The sequence below is a fragment of the Morus notabilis genome, unplaced genomic scaffold, assembly GCF_000414095.1.
Source record: "Morus notabilis unplaced genomic scaffold, ASM41409v2 Scaffold555, whole genome shotgun sequence".
Lineage (NCBI taxonomy): Eukaryota > Viridiplantae > Streptophyta > Magnoliopsida > Rosales > Moraceae > Morus > Morus notabilis.
The window spans coordinates 6,804-26,523 of record NW_010360709.1 but is presented as its reverse complement, the minus strand read 5'-3'; the positions used below and the strand labels follow the sequence as shown (position 1 = coordinate 26,523).

Sequence of the window (19,720 nt, the reverse complement as noted above, 5' to 3'; positions counted from 1 at the left end):
ATGTGGCGCAACAGACCTTCCACAACTCGACGTTGAAGCTCGGCAACTCGGACGTGTCGGTGCGGGAGAAAGGCTTGACCATGTCTTTTTAGAGTCCATCCTTATCTCTTTTCAACTACTCCTTGAGCACGTTCTCCATTGTTGCACCGGCGAATCTCCACCACCGGCAAAAAACTCCGACTAGCTTGACCTTGAATAGCTCCGAGTTCTTCACCGCAACGGCGTTCGCTGTTTCCCTTACAGTGAATATGACAGAGAGAGGGCGAGAGAGAGATAGACGAGAGAGAGCCCGAAGGAGACGAAGAAATGGAAAGAAAAATAATAAGTTGTACTAAAATATTTTAATGGCACACATGTTAGAACTGAGAAAAACAATGACAAACCATGTAATTTTTGTCGATATGATCTAAATATACGTAAAAGAGTTAAAAGAAGTTGCTTCTCCTTTTGTCATGTGTCATCTTCTCATTTATTCTTCATGCTTTGTTTTTGTTTTTATTTTTTATTAATTCTGTCCACTTTTCTTAAAACTCCAATACATTTTATTTTTATCATTTCCTCTTTTTCTTTTTTTAAATCTTTTTCTTCTTTTCTTTGGTCTATTATTTTTTTTCCCTCTAATATTATTTCACAGTTTATTTTTTTACAATATCTTTTTTAAAATACTTTTTTTGTCACCTTTTAATTAAAATAATTTTTTTTAAATCTCTCTCCACTTAAGTTATTTTTTTTTGTCAAAACTCTAATATAACTTTAATTTTTCTTCGATATAATTTTTTGAAATATTTTTTTCTTGCACTAATAATGGACTTGATTTCTAAGAAGACTACGGGGTTGTTCTTTTGTCCAAAAAACTTAAAAAAAGACAACTCGAGTTTTAATTTTATTCAAGTTCATATTTTTTTAAGTTTCAACTTTATTCAACTTTACTCAACTTTATTTAAGTTACAACTTCAACTAAAGTTATAACTCAAATTCAATTCAAAAACTACACTCAAGTTACACTCTAAAAGAACAACCCCTACGTGTTTTGAGGTGGGATTGGTCTCAAAAAATCATTTCCCATGATATGTAGAAAAGTCCCAAAAATCTCTATTTTTTGAAGCATAACATGTTATTTTTTGTCAAAAAAAATATTAGAATTTTATTGAATAAAATAATTTTGAAAATTAATGACACCAAAATGATGTGTTATAAAAGGAAAAAAAAAAAAAAACAAGAATTATCAATCAGGAAATTCGTTAAATAAACTTCCTTAAAATAAAATAAAAATAAAGAGAAAATTTCAGCTATTTGTATCATTGACCATAATTATTCCTTCTTCCATAAAACTTGAAAAGCGGAGAGCCATTACTATTCCTACTCCTACTCCCACTCCCACTACACACCTTTCTCGTTCACTCTGTCTTGATCCTTCCCCAATTTCCCATCTCCCAAACAAAAACAAACCCTTTTCCCTTAACTCGTTTAGGAACAAATCCACAGAGAAAGTGAAAAACAAAGAAATAATAACAATGAAGGTGATAGAGAAGATACAAGAGGCGCTATTGAACGAGAAGAAGGTTGTTTTCTCGTTCGAATTCTTTCCACCGAGGACGGAGGATGGTGTCGACGGGCTCTTCGAGAAGATGGAGCGGATGGCAGCCTACAACCCGGCATTCTGCGACATCACGTGGGGCGCCGGGGGCTCGACCGCGGAGCTCACCCTAGACATCGCGGCGAAGATGGAGAACATGGTGTGCGTTGACACCATGATGCACCTGACCTGCACGAACATGCCCCTTGAGAAGATCGACCACGCCTTGGACACCATCAAGTCTAAGGGAATCCGGAACGTCCTTGCCCTCCGCGGAGACCCGCCTCGCGGCCAGGACAAGTTCGTCCAAGTGCAAGGCGGATTTGCCTGTGCCCTAGACCTGGTACGTACTATATCATATTATAAGCGCCTGGTATTATCACCACTACCTAATTCATTTTGTAAAACTATAGTCTCGTTCGTTTCGTCGATTCGAGTTTTTAATTCAAATTGAGATGTGTAATTTTCTGAGAATTTTTAACTGTAGTTAAAAAGTTAAATATGATATTTTCTGAGAGTTTTTAAATATAAAAACTTAAAACTAAAAACTCCAATAGATAAAATGAACGATACTTATATATTTTTTCACCGTAATGCTTATATTTTGTTAAAATTTGAAATTTGTTCCCCTTAAAATTTGAAATTATATATGTGCGTCATCCCTTAACATTTGAACCATATGTTTTGCTGTGTTTACTTATTTTTTCTTGCTCTGCCCCTAATACGGTACATGTCTAATTACTTAAAATGACCATGCATGATTGCCGTTAAATTTTCATACACCAATATTTAACTAGCAATCATGTGCTTTATTTGTTTCCTCTTTATTGTAGGTGAAACATATAAGGGCCAAGTATGGAGACTACTTTGGCATTACTGTTGCTGGTTATCCAGGTTTGTTATTTTCTTAATTACCATTACATATTGGTCGTTTTCCCTTATATTTCAGGTCCACCTGATTATACATAATACCAATATTTTTTATTCTTATATAATTTAACCTAATTAATTATGTTCAGAGGCACATCCGGATATGATAGGAAGCTGTGGGGTCCCTACACTTGAAGGCTATCATAAGGATCTGGCTTATTTGAAGAGAAAGGTCTTATAAATTTATAATTCTTTAAGTGCCCTTCTATATATATATAGATAGATATATATATATCTCAATTGTTTTTCTGTGCAGAAATTACGTCTTCCATAGTTTCTTGATCACTTGCTATATTATATTCAAAATCCTACTTATGTAGAATTGACACACACACACACCCCCAGATAAAGCTGTACCTTAATTATTGCTATATAGAAGATAAAGAATGGAAAAATTAAGAAAACGTAAATTAATTAAGATGACAAAAAAGCTTCTTGAGAAACTCCTAATGCTATAGTTATCAGTACTTTTTGTGAGATAGTAAGATGTTCGGTTTGATTCTTTTCTAATGTCTGGCTATTTAATTTTTTTCTTTGTCATAAATTTTGACTAAGGACATAGATATTCATCGGAGCCTACCACTAATTATAACTTCTCTCCAATTTATCTAAGAATGTTAATTTACCAAATTCCTTAGAAATCTTAAGCTATATATATATATATTAGGAGGTGGACCGGCATTAAAAATTAGTTTTAGGGATATTAACATTTTTATACCTATATATTTTAAATTTATTCAAAATCTATACTTTCAGTTTTTAATATCATCAAATGTATACCTTCAAATTAGATTTAATATACAAATCTATCTCTTATCTCAGTCAATAATTGATTTTGACCTTTAAAATGACCAAACTATTCTTAAAAAAAAGGGAGAATATAATAAAACTTTCCAGTATTATAAAAAATAAAAATTAAAAACACGAAAGAAACCCCATTTCAATGATATTTTGAATATTTTTAAGGTGAAAACGGTAAGTTTAAAGTTTTTCTTTAGTTTTTTTTTTCTTTTTTCTTTTTTATTTAAGGGTACTTTAGGTATTTTATGCTTAAAATCAAGGGTTGACTGTGAAATGGTATAAATTTGGGTCGTAAATCTAATTTCAAGATATAAATTTGATGAGATTAAAAATTGAAAGTATAGTTTTTAAATAAACCTAAAACATAGGGTATAAAAATATAAATATCCCTTGATTTTATGTTCTAACACCCCTCCTACATGTGGGTCAGATAATGACCAAATGTGTACGAGTAAATTTTAATTGGAAAGCCAATATGTGAATATAATTAGCCCCATTTACTTTGCTCGTTTACGTTAAGAACTTAAATTAAACGTGGATTCATTTGATAGAAAAAACCATAGCAGCAAAAAAAAAATTGAATTTCAATTTTTATGAGTAAATACTACAACAAAAATATGAGTCATAGTTCAAACCAACGCAGCAAACGAGGCTCAAACTTTTGAGAGTTGAATTATAGGAGCTTGAAATTAGCACTGGCCTACTGCTCCGATACTAAATTAATTTAGTGATTCTCACAAAATATTGAGTAGTTTTTGTGAGAATAAATAAACTACAAAGATATATATTATGATAATATGCAATCAAAATTTATAAATTTTTTTATATATAGTTATTGTTGCATGGTTTCATCTCTTCTTTATCAATTTCTTTCTTTATTGTGATATTGATGACTTAAAAAAAAAAAAACCAGGTTGATGCTGGGGCTGACTTGATCATTACACAATTATTCTACGACACGGATATTTTCCTCAAATTCGTCAATGACTGCCGCCAAGTTGGAATTACTTGTCCCATTGTTCCAGGAATTATGCCTATCAATAACTATAAAGGCTTTTTGCGTATGACTGGCTTTTGTAAAACAAAGGTATGCAAATATCCTCAATTTTAACCTTTTGCAAATTATACAAAGGTATATATATATATATATATATATATATATAGCGCTGATTCCAATACGTGATCCTCATGGTTTAAAATTTACGTTGTAAAAAAAAAAAAACCCTTTATTTTATTGGAAGCATGCAAATATGGATCTAGTGGTTAGAAGTGAGGAATATAACTGGTTAGACTCATTTTATATTCATTTTTCTTTACAACACTGTCTTCCTATCTCCAAAACTCTTAGATACTTTGTTTTTAAATTATCACTGGATGGAAGTTGTAAAAGGTAAAATAAACCCGAGTTTTACATCGTATAAATATATAAATGAACAACAACTTATAAACATATTGAGCCACTTTACTTAACATGTTGACCTTTTAAGATGGAAGTTGTTATGAAATGTACAAAGCGTTTTGATACATATGGATGACTTGTGCAAAAATATAGTTTCCTAGTTCGACATAATATTATCCCAGAGTATATAAGGACAGAATTGAGGAAAACAATTAATTTGATTAAAAGAAGTGAAAATGTTTGCTAAACCTTCAATCTACATTATGATGGTGCTTTCTATTGATAATATGCAACATTTGGATTTCTTTACCGGTTCTGTGTTTGATTAAATTACAGTGTCAACGTTTTCAACACAATGATTCATTTTTTTTTTTAAATGAATACATAAATATTTTAGGTTCCTGCTGAGATTGCTGCTGCGTTGGAGCCTATCAAGGACAATGAAGAAGCTGTTAAATCCTATGGAATTTACCTTGGAACAGAAATGTGCAAGAAGATTTTGGCCCATGGGATTAGAACATTGCATTTTTATACTTTGAACTTGGAGAAGTCAGCATTAGCTATACTATCCGTAATATTTCAAAAACCCCACTATTCATTTGGCTTGAGTTGTGTATATACATACATACATATATATACACACACACACACCACAGACACACATATAGTTGTCTAAAATTTATAAACCATGCTAATATATAGTAACAATTATTTCAGAATCTTGGTTTGATTGAAGAGGCCAAAATATCAAGGTCCTTGCCTTGGAGACGTCCGACAAACGTTTTCCGAGTTAAAGAAGATGTTCGGCCAATATTCTGGTACACGATTTATTTTAACTTATCAATTCGTAGAAAAAATAAAAATAATCAGAGCTTGTTTGGCTATGCTTTCAGTTTTGATCTATAAACATATAAAAACTATATTTTGTATATACTGATCAGTTGTTTAGTTAATTTCGAAGACCAATAAAGTGTATTAGATAAGTGTATGTTCTTAAAGAGTTATTAAGGCATTTGCTAATATAAGTAATTAGTTATGACTAATGAGTAACAATATAACAAGTCTTCCAACATATATATATATATATATATATATGTATATATGTGTGTGTGCGTGTGCGTGTGTGTGTGTGTATGTATATGATGTTTTTACTGAATAAATATATATTGTAGGGCCAATCGGCCAAAGAGTTATTTATCAAGGACTACAGACTGGGACCAGTATCCTAATGGGCGATGGGGCGATTCTCTTAATCCTTCATATGGAGCAATAACTGATTATGAGGTGTTCCATAATCTTTTGTCGTTTTCTTTTTTTCTCCCAAATCACGTGATTAATTATAGAGGTTTAAGCCTTTTAAAAAAAAAAAAAAGTAAATGACCATTTTTAATTAAGATTTTTTTAGTGAATAACCCAAGTTTATTTCTTAAATTCGGGAAAATGACTGTTTATAAGTGTAACCATAATTAAACATCAAATATCTTCTATTTTAAGGAAAGTTTAAACTGAGAAAACTGACCATAATGTTTTAATTAGTATTGTAGAATTCCTATATATTATAATTTTTGTATTAATTTCTACAAGTACATGCAGGTCATGCAGTCACGTGCACGTGGGAAGAGACTTCTAGAAGAATGGGGTGTTCCCTTGAGAAGTTCCGAAGATATTCATGAGGTATGTGATAATTAATGATCATTTTGGTTGTGCATCATATTTGTATTCTGGTGTTGGCTTCTCATTGTAAAATTGTATTCAAATATTATATATATATATATATATATATATATTCCCAATACTATATAATGAAATTTGTTAATTTTGTCCAGAAATTTAAGGAATTCTGTGTTGGGAAGTTAAGAAGTAGTCCTTGGTCAGAATTTGATGGTCTTCAGCCGGAGAGTAGAATTATCAGTGAACAACTAATGAAAATTAACATGAAGGGTTTCCTTACCATAAATAGCCAACCGGCAGTAAATGGGGAAAGATCTGACTGCCAAACTGTTGGTAAGTATTAAATAGTTAATGATCAAAGAGTTTTGTTTCTGAATCTGTTCTCATGACAAATCTAAGAATATTTGCACCCATATATATAGGAGAGGTTTTTGATAAAGGGAAAAAAAAAGCCATCTAATAAGTGACAACCTAGTCAGGTTGGCCTTAATATCAATTATCTTCTCTTCATTAAAAGTAGCAATTTTATTTAATTTTATTTTTTTAATCATAGTGACAATGTTTTGAACTCAATTGAGTGTTTCTATTAGGACTTTGCAAGAATTATTACAGTAATTGTTGGACATATAATAAGGCCGTAGAGCCCTATATTGAGAATAACCTATCTTTGATTCTGACCATGACATATATAATATTGGATTATTATATAAAGAAGGATTTTGCTTCTCATGATTATCATATCAAAATGAAGGAGCAAAACATAATATTGATCCTTAGTGGTTTTATAAGTGCACCATATACACTTTTTGCTCGGATCTTAATCTAGCCCAATTAACCAAATAAGAAAATTTCTTTTAAACTATAAATTGTTCTTGTTTTTCAGTCTGCTCAATATTTGAATGGATTCTTCACAAAACTATTGATTTAATTAATTAGCTTTGTTAATACATATCTATATATTTAGATTGTGATTTCTGATCTCTTAAAACATGTTTTTTCAGGTTGGGGTGGGCCAGGAGGATATGTCTATCAGAAGGCATACTTAGAGTTTTTCTGCTCCAGGGAAAAGTTGGATTCTCTTGTTGAGAAATCTAGGGCTTTCCCATCAATAACCCTAATGGCCGTTAACAAAGAAGGAAGTTGGATTTCTAATATTGGTCATGTGGATGTGAATGCCGTGACATGGGGAGTTTTTCCTGGAAAAGAGATCATCCAACCAACTGTTTTGGATCCTTCTAGCTTTATTGTATGGAAGGATGAGGCTTTTGAAATTTGGTCAAAAGTGTGGGCTTCCTTATACCCTGAGGGCGATCCTTCTAGAAATTTACTTGAACAGGTCGGTTCTACATTATCTCAATATGCATATCTTTTTGTACCCAAGTGGAATGAGAACATATATGCTTGTTGTTGGTGTTTTGTCGTTTTGAGCTTACGTCGGGGGATTTGAACTTCAGACCTCAACATTTTTAGGCTAAACTACTTATGACCACATTTTTTTTCTAGTATGCGAATGTTAACCGTTTTGAATGAGAAATTGCTAAACATAATGACATAGTACACAAACCCTTCTCATGTTGCGGATCCCTCCTCGGCAATTACTCCTCTTCTCACCAATTTTACTATGGCTCTACTTATGGCATTCTTTACGAGACTCGACGTTTTTGGACTCCAAATACTGCACTTATTGATTTATGATTTCTTGGTATCTCAAAAAGGTTCTTTCTACAGGCATATTGAGATCATTGTTAAGCTTGGCAGGCCTGAAACCCTAGCTAGCTAACTATCTTGACCTTGCCACCACCAACAAATTAAAGAAACTATAGAATCCACAAACTATAGATCACGCCTGTGTGGTATAATCTTTATTGGGGATGAACAACTTTGTTCTTTCGAACGGATTTAGTTAATTTGGTAGTTGTAACTGTATCTTTTTTTTTCACTTTTGCAGGTGCGCAACAGTCATTTCTTAGTCAGTTTGGTGGACAATGACTATATCCACTCCAACATTTTTTCTGTATTTTCTGATTTTTGAAAAGAGAGTGTACCACTTTTCGAACAACTTATGATGGTAGGTCTCAACTTTGTGGCAGTTCATACCTCACTAATTTGAGGTGTATTTCTCTTTAGGACCCACTTTTAATGAATGGCGCTTGCTAAAATCCTCACGTTGTGTGAATTTGTAATCTTATACTAAATTTGCTCTTGTTAAATGAAAGAACGAGAGCAATTAATTTTCCCTCTTGTCATAAATACTTTTAAGTTATTTATATTTTTATATCGTCTGTTTTATGTTCATTTAGAAAGTATATCATCGGTTTTTAATATTATCAAAAGTATACTTCGAATTACAATTAATATATAAATTTATACTATTTTTTATATTTTAACTTATCAAATGACCAAATTATGCTTAGAGAAAGCGTTATTTATATTTTTATATCGTCTGTTTTATGTTCATTTAGAAAGTATATTATCGGTTTTTAATCTTATCAAAAGTATATCTTCGAATTACAATTAATATATAAATTTATACTATTTTTTGATATTTTAACTTATCAAATGACCAAATTATGCTTAGAGAAAGTTTGTATATGACGTCTATCTATATTTCCAGACATTTATACAATTTTTTGGTCATTTTACAAGTTAAACTCAAGTTTTGTACAAGAAAAGGTATAGATTTATGTATTAATTGTAATTCCAAAGTATATTTCTGCTTATAATTAAAAAACGGAAAGTATATTTTACACATAAACACATAGTATAAGGAGATAAATATCCCAAACATTTTTTTTTCCTACCATCGGAAATTTGTTACATAGGTTGCTTCTAGTATTAATTGAAACGTTTTAGAGTTAATTGTTGCATTTTGAATATTTGAATTATTGTAAAGTAAAAGTTATAGTTACATTTACACCAAAATCATACATCAGGTATCTTATATTATTTCAGAGAGAGATAATGAATTTATGAGGAAAATAAGAGAGGAATTAAATCTTGCCTATTAACATAAGCAATAACCATTAACACAACCTGTACGAAAACTTCTGGTTAATTAGGAGCAATTAATAAGTGCTTAACTCATCACTCATGCAATCACTGTTTTAGTTCTTGAGCCATGCTAATTGAACGAGATAGAATGAGTTTAGTCAATTGTTACTTGTTATCTGTTGAAAAATGATAAAATGACAAACGATAAATTGAATTACTTCATTTTAATGGATTCAGGAATTAAAAGAAAATCTGGAAGAAGTCAAATTCTCATTAATTCTCAAGTCATAAAAAAAATGTACAAATGAATGCTAACTCTAACTATTTACGAGAATCATTCCTGTAACATGTGACATGATCATGCATGAATTGTGGGTGGACACGGCTTATACGCGCAAAATTAAGCATTTTCAATCACCTTGAATATTATATAGTATTCTAGTACTACGATCAATATTATATATGCATTATTTGAGACGTTTCTATGAAAGTTGGAGCAAATTATTTTCAAATGTTTTTCGATTCACATATAAAATACCATAAATCATTTCAAAAACTCCTCAAAACAACTATTATTTTATCTGGTTAAATAAGTTTAGGTGTCACAATAATGTGAGAGACTGAGTCATATTCGAAGACTGCACCCTATAGTACCGTTCAGTTTCCATTAATATTGTACGGCAATTATTGTAATTTTTTAAATACGATTTTGATTAAAAAATAATTATCGCACGTAAGATCACATCAAGATAGGGATACTATTAGTGTATTGGTCTCGGAATATTAATGTATTCTTCTACGTTGTAATGATTTCCGATAAAATACACATATCATGCGAGTTAGGGATACTATTTATATACATATCATGCGAGTTGGGGATACTATTTATATATTCTATAAAATATTATTGTAATTTTCAATATATTTGTTTCACAAAGGTTATCTATATATCCCCGTAAGATATAATAATTATATACCTATATATATATATATATATATATCTGTTTTACAAAATCTATCTACATATCAAATTCCATGCAGTGGTTCTTTTAAGGTAAATTCTATGTAGTGTTTTAAGAAATGACTTATTAGATCTAGATCCATCATATGTTTAGAAGCACCAAAGTGCAGAAATATTTTTTGTAATTGGAGAAATATTTTTTGTAATTTTGTTTTTATTTTATTTAATTACTTATGTCATCTCTATCAGATTATATAACAAACATCAATCTCTTGAGACAAAAAGGTTAAGATAAGATAAGTTACATCACCTCGAAAAAGATATAGGTGATGGTTTATTAGGAAGAACACCACCTCCTAATAATATAATCGTGCATGCTCAGGTTCAAAACTGATAATGTCATACCAAGTGTAGGTGGGGATCATTACAAATTGTTATTTCCCTGACTATAGATTTTTCATTGTATTTTTTTCCTTTTGAGAATATAAAATTTTGAATTTGAGTATATTTCTTGCCAATGAAATAAATGTTCGCATTTATGCCCTTTAAAAATAAATGTAACAATGCTATTTTGAATTTTGACTATTATTAATAAAGGATTATTTCTTTATTTCATATATCAATCATTGTCTTCTTTATGTTTATATAAGTTGAATGTATGATAAGCAAACTGGAAGTTTGTCATGGATATAATGTGAAGAATATGCAGAAGATACAAATTTAAAAATGATAGTCTAAATTATATGATCTGCAATCGAGGGAATAAAGTTGGTGCTTTATTCATGTTAAGATTGTTATGTTGTCTACTTCCTAACGGAGATGGCTTATCATAGCTGTTGGAGTGGAGCTCCATGGGTAGAGACATTGATATAGTTCCGTTCGTGGAATATATATTATATTAGACCAAAGTTGAATTATTTTAATTAATAATTCTATTTAAATAAAACAATTCACTTTTAACAAATTATATGTGATCTATCTTAATCCTGAGATGAATAATAAACTCGTATATGTGACTTGTATCCTTTGATGTACCAAAAGGCGGGTGAAATCCTGACATTGTCGAAGATACGCATACCGGTACATTAGAGATATGACTCACGTATGCGTAAATTTATTATTCATAGATAGAGAATTCATAGCTCTTACTAAAAGACTTAATACACTTTTTCAAAACACAAAAAAGTTATGTCATCTGATTAGCCGGACAGGCAGGGCCGGTTAACCAGATGTTGCCTCATAGGCACCTACTAATTACAATAAAAATAGTGAATTTGATTCTGAAAATAATTTTAATTGTGGAAGTAAGACCTTCCTACCTATATAAATAGCCCATTAAGTCCAATTAATCCTTACATTACTTGGGAGACTTTTGAGTGGCTATTGGTGAGGGTTTCTTGAGAGGAAAAATTGATCAATCATCAAGATTGATTTTTTCTTTGACTCTCTTGTAGTTGGAAGGAGAGAAGAATACTAAGAGAAGATTAAACGACGTATGCTCACTCGCACTCTAGTCATGAAAAAGAGAATAGTAAAAAAGTATCTTTGGTTGAGGCTCTTCCGCCGTTGTTCTCGACCTTGCAGTTATGTCAGAAGTTTTACTGCTAATCTTCAAGAGATATGATTTAAATATTTAGTATTTATGATATATAGTATCATGATCAAAACTCGACTTTAAATTATTTGATTAAAAATTTTAAAATTCCATTACGCAACTTTTTACCGTATTTTCTAACAGTAAAGTACATATTAAGTACATAGAAATTATAAAGGAAAAAGACATTGATTTGTTCTGAAATTTGAAGGATATATGCTAGTTTTTGATAAGCTTACAGCGGCGCGTCAATTTTTGTAGCTGCCCCTAAATCCCTTTTTTTCTTGCAATGTAGTTTTTGAAGAATATATTCTAGTTTTATATAATTTATATATGGACCTATTTTTAAAATCTGGTCGGTAATTATCAAAAGCAATAAATAATGTCATTTTTAAACTCGTCCATTCATATATTTAAAACTTTTAGTGAGAATTAATATTATATCAAGGGAGAAAGAGGGAAATAGACTAAGATTTAAGATGAATTAAAATTAATAGGCCAATAGTTTACATAAGTTAATAAATAGGCCAAATTATTATTTTTGTTCATAATTTGTCTGGTTATGAACCATAACTTAACAAGTTATTATCCATAATTCACGGTTTTTATCCATAACTTGTCTGACTATGAACTATAACTTGACAAATTTGTCCATAACTATTTGATTATGAACCATAACTTGATAAGTTATGGCCTATTAATTTCTATACTAAAAATTAGCCTATATATTTTCTTAAGCTTTTCATATTGGTCTATTTTTTACTATTTCTGCTATATCAAATAGCATAATTTTATTTCATTGTAGTGTCTACAAAACATAAGAGTACGCAGCACAATTGTATTTACTTTAATTAAGAAGCATATTTCCACAAATTACGCTAATGCATTCTGAGTTTTAAACATATACACAAAAGTTTGCAAGAAAACAACGTGAGCTAGCACCCTTCCAGATTTGGAGCTAATATAAACAAAAGTAATTATTGAAATTTGACTTTTTTAAATTTTATTGAGAAACCCCACATCATAGACCTTATCCTAAATGATCAATTATTTGAAGTTATAAATTTTTCTATGCAATAATGCAGTCACTGAAAGGGCTATTAATTCCGTAGTATATATATTCTTCATTTGCGAATGTCTACTAAAAAAAGCAAAAAATATATATTTCTAAAGTTCTCTCGATGATTCCTTATTGTTGTGTATACATATGATATGCATCGGAAACAACTAACAAATAAATAAATCAATCAATCAATCAAAAGACCAAATAACAGTGCTGGGAATATTTTCCATTTAAAGCTTTCGATATTTGATGCATTATGGCTTCCAACATGGCACTATTATCTATTGCTTGAGAATAAAATTCGGGCTGCAGAAAATATTGTTGTTTATATAAAAAGTTAAGAATTTTTATAGTATAAGATTAGTTTATATATACATATATATATATATATATATAAATATATTTATATAATATTTTAGAATTTAGAAGTAATTATATTATCTGGTTCTTGGGCATTTTCTGGGTAGGTCTGTTGCATATGATTCAGAACTGAAATGATAAAAGATTGTTAAGATATGTATTCAAAATAATAAATGTTGATTTTTATTGATAATTCATATGAATTAGTAAATATGTCTTACGTTGTGGTCAATCTTTTGGGTTTGGTGTTTTTGGATTTATTGTTGTGGCATTGATATTTGTGGGGAAGAAAGGGAAAAAAAAAGAGGCAAACTCGACAATTCAAATTCAAGGGGCAAAATTGATATTTCACTGTACTATACACAATAAACCGTGTCTCTTTTTTAATATATATAGTAATGTGCCATTTATGCCATGGTGTCGTTGAGTGTGTTGTCAGGTGAAATGGTCAAGGGTTGTACAACAACAAAAAGAATATGATGCCTAGGTTTTTTTCCTGATGGAAAGACTTTAATGTCCTTGTTAAAATCATTTTGTTATTTTGTATAAGAGAGAAACATGCACTCGGTACAATGTGTTTTTTTATAATATTAAAATAATATTTTAACGTTTTTAGAAATATTTTTTGGATACTCTGAAATTAATTTTTAAGATATGTAATGTCTAAACTACCCATTTTATCAATTAAAAAGTAACCAATATTTAAAAAAAAATCTTCAAATATTTTAAAACATTAAAATATTTAAAAGAAATTTTTTCTTAGATCTATTAGTTTTTTATTAGTTAAATGAAATGTACTAAGGTCATTTTACATCTCAAAAATCAGCTTTAAGATATCAAAAAGATGTTTTTGAAAACGTCAAGAAATTACTTATCGTATCGTGCTATACTCGTGTCAGTCCCAACACGGCATATATAGTAACACCAATTTTCAGCCAAGTTATAAGGTTCTAGTTTTTTATTTTTTATTTTATTTTTTATTTTTAAGAATTTATATTGTAAGCCTGTTTGCTAGAGAGTTTTCTAAAAGTTTGCTATTGTAAATGATTAGATGCTCTTATAAGTGATTTAACTCTCCAAAAGTGCTTCCAATCAAAGGCATAAAATGCTGCTTCTCAAAAAGCTCTCCTGCATAGCTTTTGAAATTTGTATAACTATGCAAATTTGTATAAGAGTTTCAATAAGTTATTATAAACTTTATTATAACATTTTTAGTGCTTATTAGAAATTTAAACAAAAGCAAAATCTATATCAAATGGGTATTAGATATGCAACCTGAAAAGGCGATCTGGCATTTCATAAATTCTTTTTCGTAACTATCTGGCTTTTCATAAATTAAGTATCTTTCATTAATAAAACTCCCAAAATCTTACTGGATGACGACAAAACACAATTAATACTTGGATACAATTTTTCTATAAAAAAAAAAATCTATTTCGATAGAATTTATAGTAATTACGCATAAATTAAATTATTTTTTTTATATATTTAAAAGAATATTAGAAAGTAACATTTTAAATAATCCTAGCCTTTCTCGTAAAGATAAATCCAACAGCACAAACGTAAGCAAAATCGTGACATTTCATAGAAAAAATAATTATAACAATATTATTTAGCCAAATAATGGCCTACCGTCTAACAAAAAAAAAAAAGAAAAAAAAAATATATATATATATTCCAATACACTAAGTTAATATTAATTACGTTTTAACTTTTTAACAGAGGTAATTAAAAATTTCACTTGCGGATCCATAACGACAATGCAAATGAGAATGATAACAACAATAAACTCCTCCTTAAATTTTCACTAATGGTGTGAACACTACCGTGTGCCCTTAAATACTGTTGTTATAATAACGACGAGAACAATACTCAGACACATTCCCCCCCTTTGAATTAATAGATCTACGTATTTAGCCCAAAAAGAGCCACGTGTAAGATTCCCATTAGACAATTACACATGCTTGTTTTTTGAGTACCAAACGACCTTCCAAGACAAAGTATTTGTTTGGATATGGTATGGAATATATTACACTGAGACCATACCATTATGCTATGTTAGCTAGAGGCGAAAAAAGTGCCAGGTGGTAGAAAAGGATAAAAGTGACATTCACTTAAAACTAAACGAATATTAATTTCCTCTATATATAAATCCACCCCACATCCAAATTTCCGTACAAGAAGAGGAATTTTCAAGTACAAGGAACTTAAAACATGAGAGCTAATTTTGTTTGTTTTTTCCATAGGTTGCAATACCTTTCTAGTTTTCCATTCCTCAAACTTGCCCACCAAAGAAAATCAATATGTTTTCGCCGCAAGCTCAACCCATTTTTTGTCCAACTCTTTTATTTCATGTCCATTTCTTCCCTAGGGTTTTTTGTTCTGTTGGCTTTGAAGCCGAGAAGTGCGGCCGATTCCTTTAGGCCTAGAAACTTGGATTTGTTCTTCACCTCCATCTCCGCGGCAACGGTTTCGAGCATGTTGACCGTGGAAATGGAGGTTTTGTCCAACTCGCAACTCCTCATCTTAGCCCTTTTGATGTTCACAGGAGGAGAGGTCTTCACTTCCATGTTTGGACTCTTCATCAAACAATTCACTCTCAAAAAATCCCAACGTAAAGTCGCTTCCGTAAATAGTGACGTCCTTTCTTCTCCAAACCCTAGTTGTAATTTAGAAGAAACTGAGTTAAGCACTATAGTAATAGTTCCTCCACAAAACGGCAAGATTGATCATGAGTCTTTTGATTTATGGTATCTCAAGTATTCTTCAATAAAATACTTGGCTTATGTAGTATTGGGTTATCTTTTAATTGTACATATTTTTGGCATCACAATGGTTTTTCTTTACCTAATCATTATAACAAGCGCAAGAGAAGTACTAAACAACAAAGACCTTAAACTCTTAACCTTCTCAATCTTCACAACCGTCTCAACTTTTGCAAGTTGTGGTTTCATTCCCACTAATGAAAACATGATGATTTTCAGCAAAAACTCTGGCCTTCTTCTAATCCTCATCCCTCAAGTCCTTCTTGGGAACACTCTATTTCCGTCGTTCCTTCGGTTTTCGATCTGGGTTTTGGGCAAATTGAATGTTAAGAAGGAGGAATCCAATTATCTCTTGATGAAATCTTGGGAAATCAAGTATCTTCACTTGCTTCCTAGCCTGCATTCTTCACTTTTGGTTCCTAGTGTGTTTGGCTTTATTTTGGTTCAATTCATACTTTTCGGCTCAATGGAGTGGAGCTCAGAAGCCTTGAGTGGACTAAATTCTTATCAAAAAATAATTGGATCTTTGTTCCAATGTGTTAACACAAGACATACGGGCGAAACTATCGTCGACCTTTCGATCATCTCCCCGGCCATCTTGGTGTTGTTCGTCGTCATGATGTAAGCCACTACCATTTCGAAAACAAACGAAAAAAAAAATATGGGTGGGGAATAGTCACAATAATAAAATAAAATGGTCTTTTAAAAAAAAACAACAAAAATTTGTGTGATGTAACTACCATTTCGAAAACAAACGAAAAAAAAAATATGGGTGGGGAATAGTCTCAATAATAAAATAAAATGGTCTTTAAAAAAAAAACAACAAAAATTTGTGTGATGTGTATAATGTGTGTTCGTAATTAGGAACTATATGCTATACAAAAGCACTATATACACAAGTGGGGAGCTATTGTGTGATGCTAGTTGTTTTCTCTTTTTTATTAATTGCATAAAAAAGTTAAAAAAAAAAAACTTCAACTCATTAATTTGGAATAGATGCACTTTAGCTTTTTTGTTACAGTCTCATGAAAATTTAAATTTAACTTTTTTACAACAATATTTTCTCTCACATAAAAAAGGTATGAGTTATGATTTGAGTTGTTTAAAAAAAAAAAAAAACACACCCAATAAAAATTAGTCAAACCATGTTTGTCAATGCATTTGACTGACGTCATAAACCTATTAGCATATGATGTTAAAAGTACCAAAAATAAAAGGTTTTTCATGAAAAGCGTCGGGCTTTCCACGCCATGGCTAACCATATAAAACGAAAAGAAAAAAAAACTTTGATTCATTAATTTGGAATAGATGCACTTTAATTTGTTTGTTACAACTTTTTGATACAATATTTTCTCTCATATAAAAAGGTATAAGTTATGATTTGAGTTGTGAAAAAAACACACCTAATAAAAATTGATCAAAGCGTGTTTGTCAATGCATTTGACTGACGTCATAAACCAATCAGTATATGATGTTAAAAGTAACCAAAAAAAAAAGATTTTTCATGAAAAATGTTGTCCTTTTGATGCTAGCTAACCATATATTGGAGTATGATATCAAAATCAAACCAAACCAATATCAAAACCTACAATGTCGATTTCCAACCGATATCGAAGCCGAAACTCACAACGTTACTGGCTTCAACGTTGGTTTGGCAACCATGGTAGTAAACTTTACTCACAGTGATGCTTACTTCTTCAAATTAAACTTTTCAAAGTCTCGTTCATTTCACCTATTCGAGTTGTGTTATAGTAAAAAACTTTCAAAAATAGTCAAATTTAATTTTTTTGCTACAGTAAAAAGTTATCACATAAAGTCACATCTCAACTTGAATTAAAAACTTAAATCAACAAACTAAATGGGCCTCAAGAAACTTCCCGGATATATTTTATATATAGTCCTTGTTTCATTTGTGTAAGTTCATGTATAGAATATTCTCCATATCGATCTTGAATATTTTACTGCACCGTCATATAGGGAAGTGTGCTTAAAAAATGCATTATTGGATTTGAAAAGAAAAAAGAAATGAATTATTGCATACATGGTCAAAATTTTTCTTAATAACATATAGCTCCGGTAGATGATTGTAGTGTTTTATTCGTTAAAGAATTTAGTACTGTGCCGTATTTTATTCACAAGAAAAGTCGAATCTGAAAGTAAAATACTCCATCATTCGTTTACAACTTTTGTAATTAAGTCTCCTTTTAAAATGCGTAATCATTATACAATAAAACTAAATCAAATATTTGAGAAGGTCAATTGGCTCAAATAATCGGAAGTAAATAACTAAATTAAGGAAGGTGTACTAGGTTTATCGGTCCAATTATACAAATCTTTAATATTAACTTTAATTTTCTCCCCTTGTTAAATTAATTCAAAATACGAATTTAATCGACAAATTTTAAAGAGTTGCTTTGACTTTGTCTTGTACTATCTTTCTTTATCAACCCAATTAATAAGTGTCAAGCATATATTTGGGTGGAATTTCCCTCAGCAATGAGTCTAATATAGAACTAAAAACCCATGCAAATGACGTTAAATAATTTATCATTTATATCATTTATAAGAGTTAGTTTCTGGTTTTCATTGCATTTTTTGTCATTTTTTCTCTCTCTTTTATTTAGAGAAAGTGGTGGACATAAGTGTGTGATTGGCGGTCGTTGTTCTGGTAGTCTTTGAAAAACGGACTACCAGTAGTCTTTTATTTTTCAACCGTTAGATCTGTATCAGAATCTAACTATTTTATATACTTTTTAATTTAATGTGATTTTGACCAGATACAAACGGATTACCTGAGAAACTCCAAAAGAAAAAAGTATTGTAGAAAAAAGAGTTGCTTTTATATTGTCCATGTGTGATCTTAGTAAACCATGCATGAAAACTAACCCCAACTTGGATTTTGTTATGTACTATATCAGGTACCTTCCACCTTATACTTCTTTTCTTCCCATAAAAGACGATGAAGACCACGTGCGTGATCCAGAAATAACTTCAAAAATTATGAGGAGTAAGAAAATGGGAAATAAATATATGGAGAATTACATATTCTCACAGCTTTCCTATCTGGCTATATTCATTATCCTTGTGTGCATAACTGAGAGAAGAAGGATCAAAGAAGATCCACTCAATTTCAGTGTTCTAAATATTGCTATTGAGGTCATCAGGTAATAATAAGATCCTTTTCTATATATATATATATATATAAGCTCCTTATGTTTTAGTTTGTGAGAATGTTTGCTCTTTAACTTATGAATAAAATATTAGTGTGAAAATATTATAAGCGATTAGGATTGTATTAATTAGCAATGAAATATATATAAAATAAATTGTTAAGAAAAGTCCAGGGTTAAAGTTGCTATGTATCGGTAAGTTCACGGTGTACAAGTGCAATTAACACTTGAATGTAATTTACTGAGGTGTCTTGTATGACATTTAATTTATTGATCTTAGTAAAAGAATTATAGTTTTATAATTAGTCCACGATTTTTTTAAATACACACATATAATGGGATCGATGTAAGAGAAATGGGAAATTAAGGTCGGTTTATACCTTTTTATTATTATTATTTCTTTTTTTTTTCCTTCATAACTATAGATATAGGTGTAGTG

General features: G+C 30.4%; 2 protein-coding genes across 2 annotated transcripts in view; both read left to right on the top strand.

The window, feature by feature from the left end:
- Positions 1-1,514: 1,514 nt before the first annotated feature.
- LOC21396244 (methylenetetrahydrofolate reductase 2) lies at positions 1,515-8,409 on the top strand. The gene is made up of 11 exons (XM_010097082.1): positions 1,515-1,919; positions 2,410-2,470; positions 2,596-2,678; positions 4,221-4,394; positions 5,104-5,277; positions 5,424-5,524; positions 5,879-5,990; positions 6,300-6,380; positions 6,533-6,710; positions 7,379-7,713; positions 8,326-8,409. The coding sequence occupies exons 1-11, from the start codon at positions 1,515-1,517 to the stop codon at positions 8,407-8,409; spliced, it is 1,788 nt and encodes a 595-aa protein (XP_010095384.1).
- A 111-nt stretch (positions 8,410-8,520) lies between these two features.
- LOC21396242 (sodium transporter HKT1) overlaps positions 8,521-19,720 on the top strand; it is an 11,460-nt gene continuing 260 nt past the window's right edge. Inside the window, exons 1-4 of the mRNA XM_010097080.2 lie at positions 8,521-8,556; positions 8,840-8,872; positions 15,666-16,732; positions 19,030-19,275. Coding sequence (XP_010095382.2) covers positions 8,521-8,556; positions 8,840-8,872; positions 15,666-16,732; positions 19,030-19,275 — 1,382 coding nt within the window. The remainder of the gene's footprint in view (positions 8,557-8,839; positions 8,873-15,665; positions 16,733-19,029; positions 19,276-19,720) is intronic.

Bases quoted from the DNA above. Each gene is read 5' to 3' on its own strand.
- LOC21396244 (XM_010097082.1), top strand. From the start codon at position 1,515: ATGAAGGTGATAGAGAAGATACAAGAGGCGCTATTGAACGAGAAGAAG. The intron at 1,920-2,409 runs GTACGTACTATA...TCTTTATTGTAG, and splicing joins TTGCCTGTGCCCTAGACCTG to GTGAAACATATAAGGGCCAA. The intron at 2,471-2,595 runs GTTTGTTATTTT...AATTATGTTCAG, and splicing joins TACTGTTGCTGGTTATCCAG to AGGCACATCCGGATATGATA.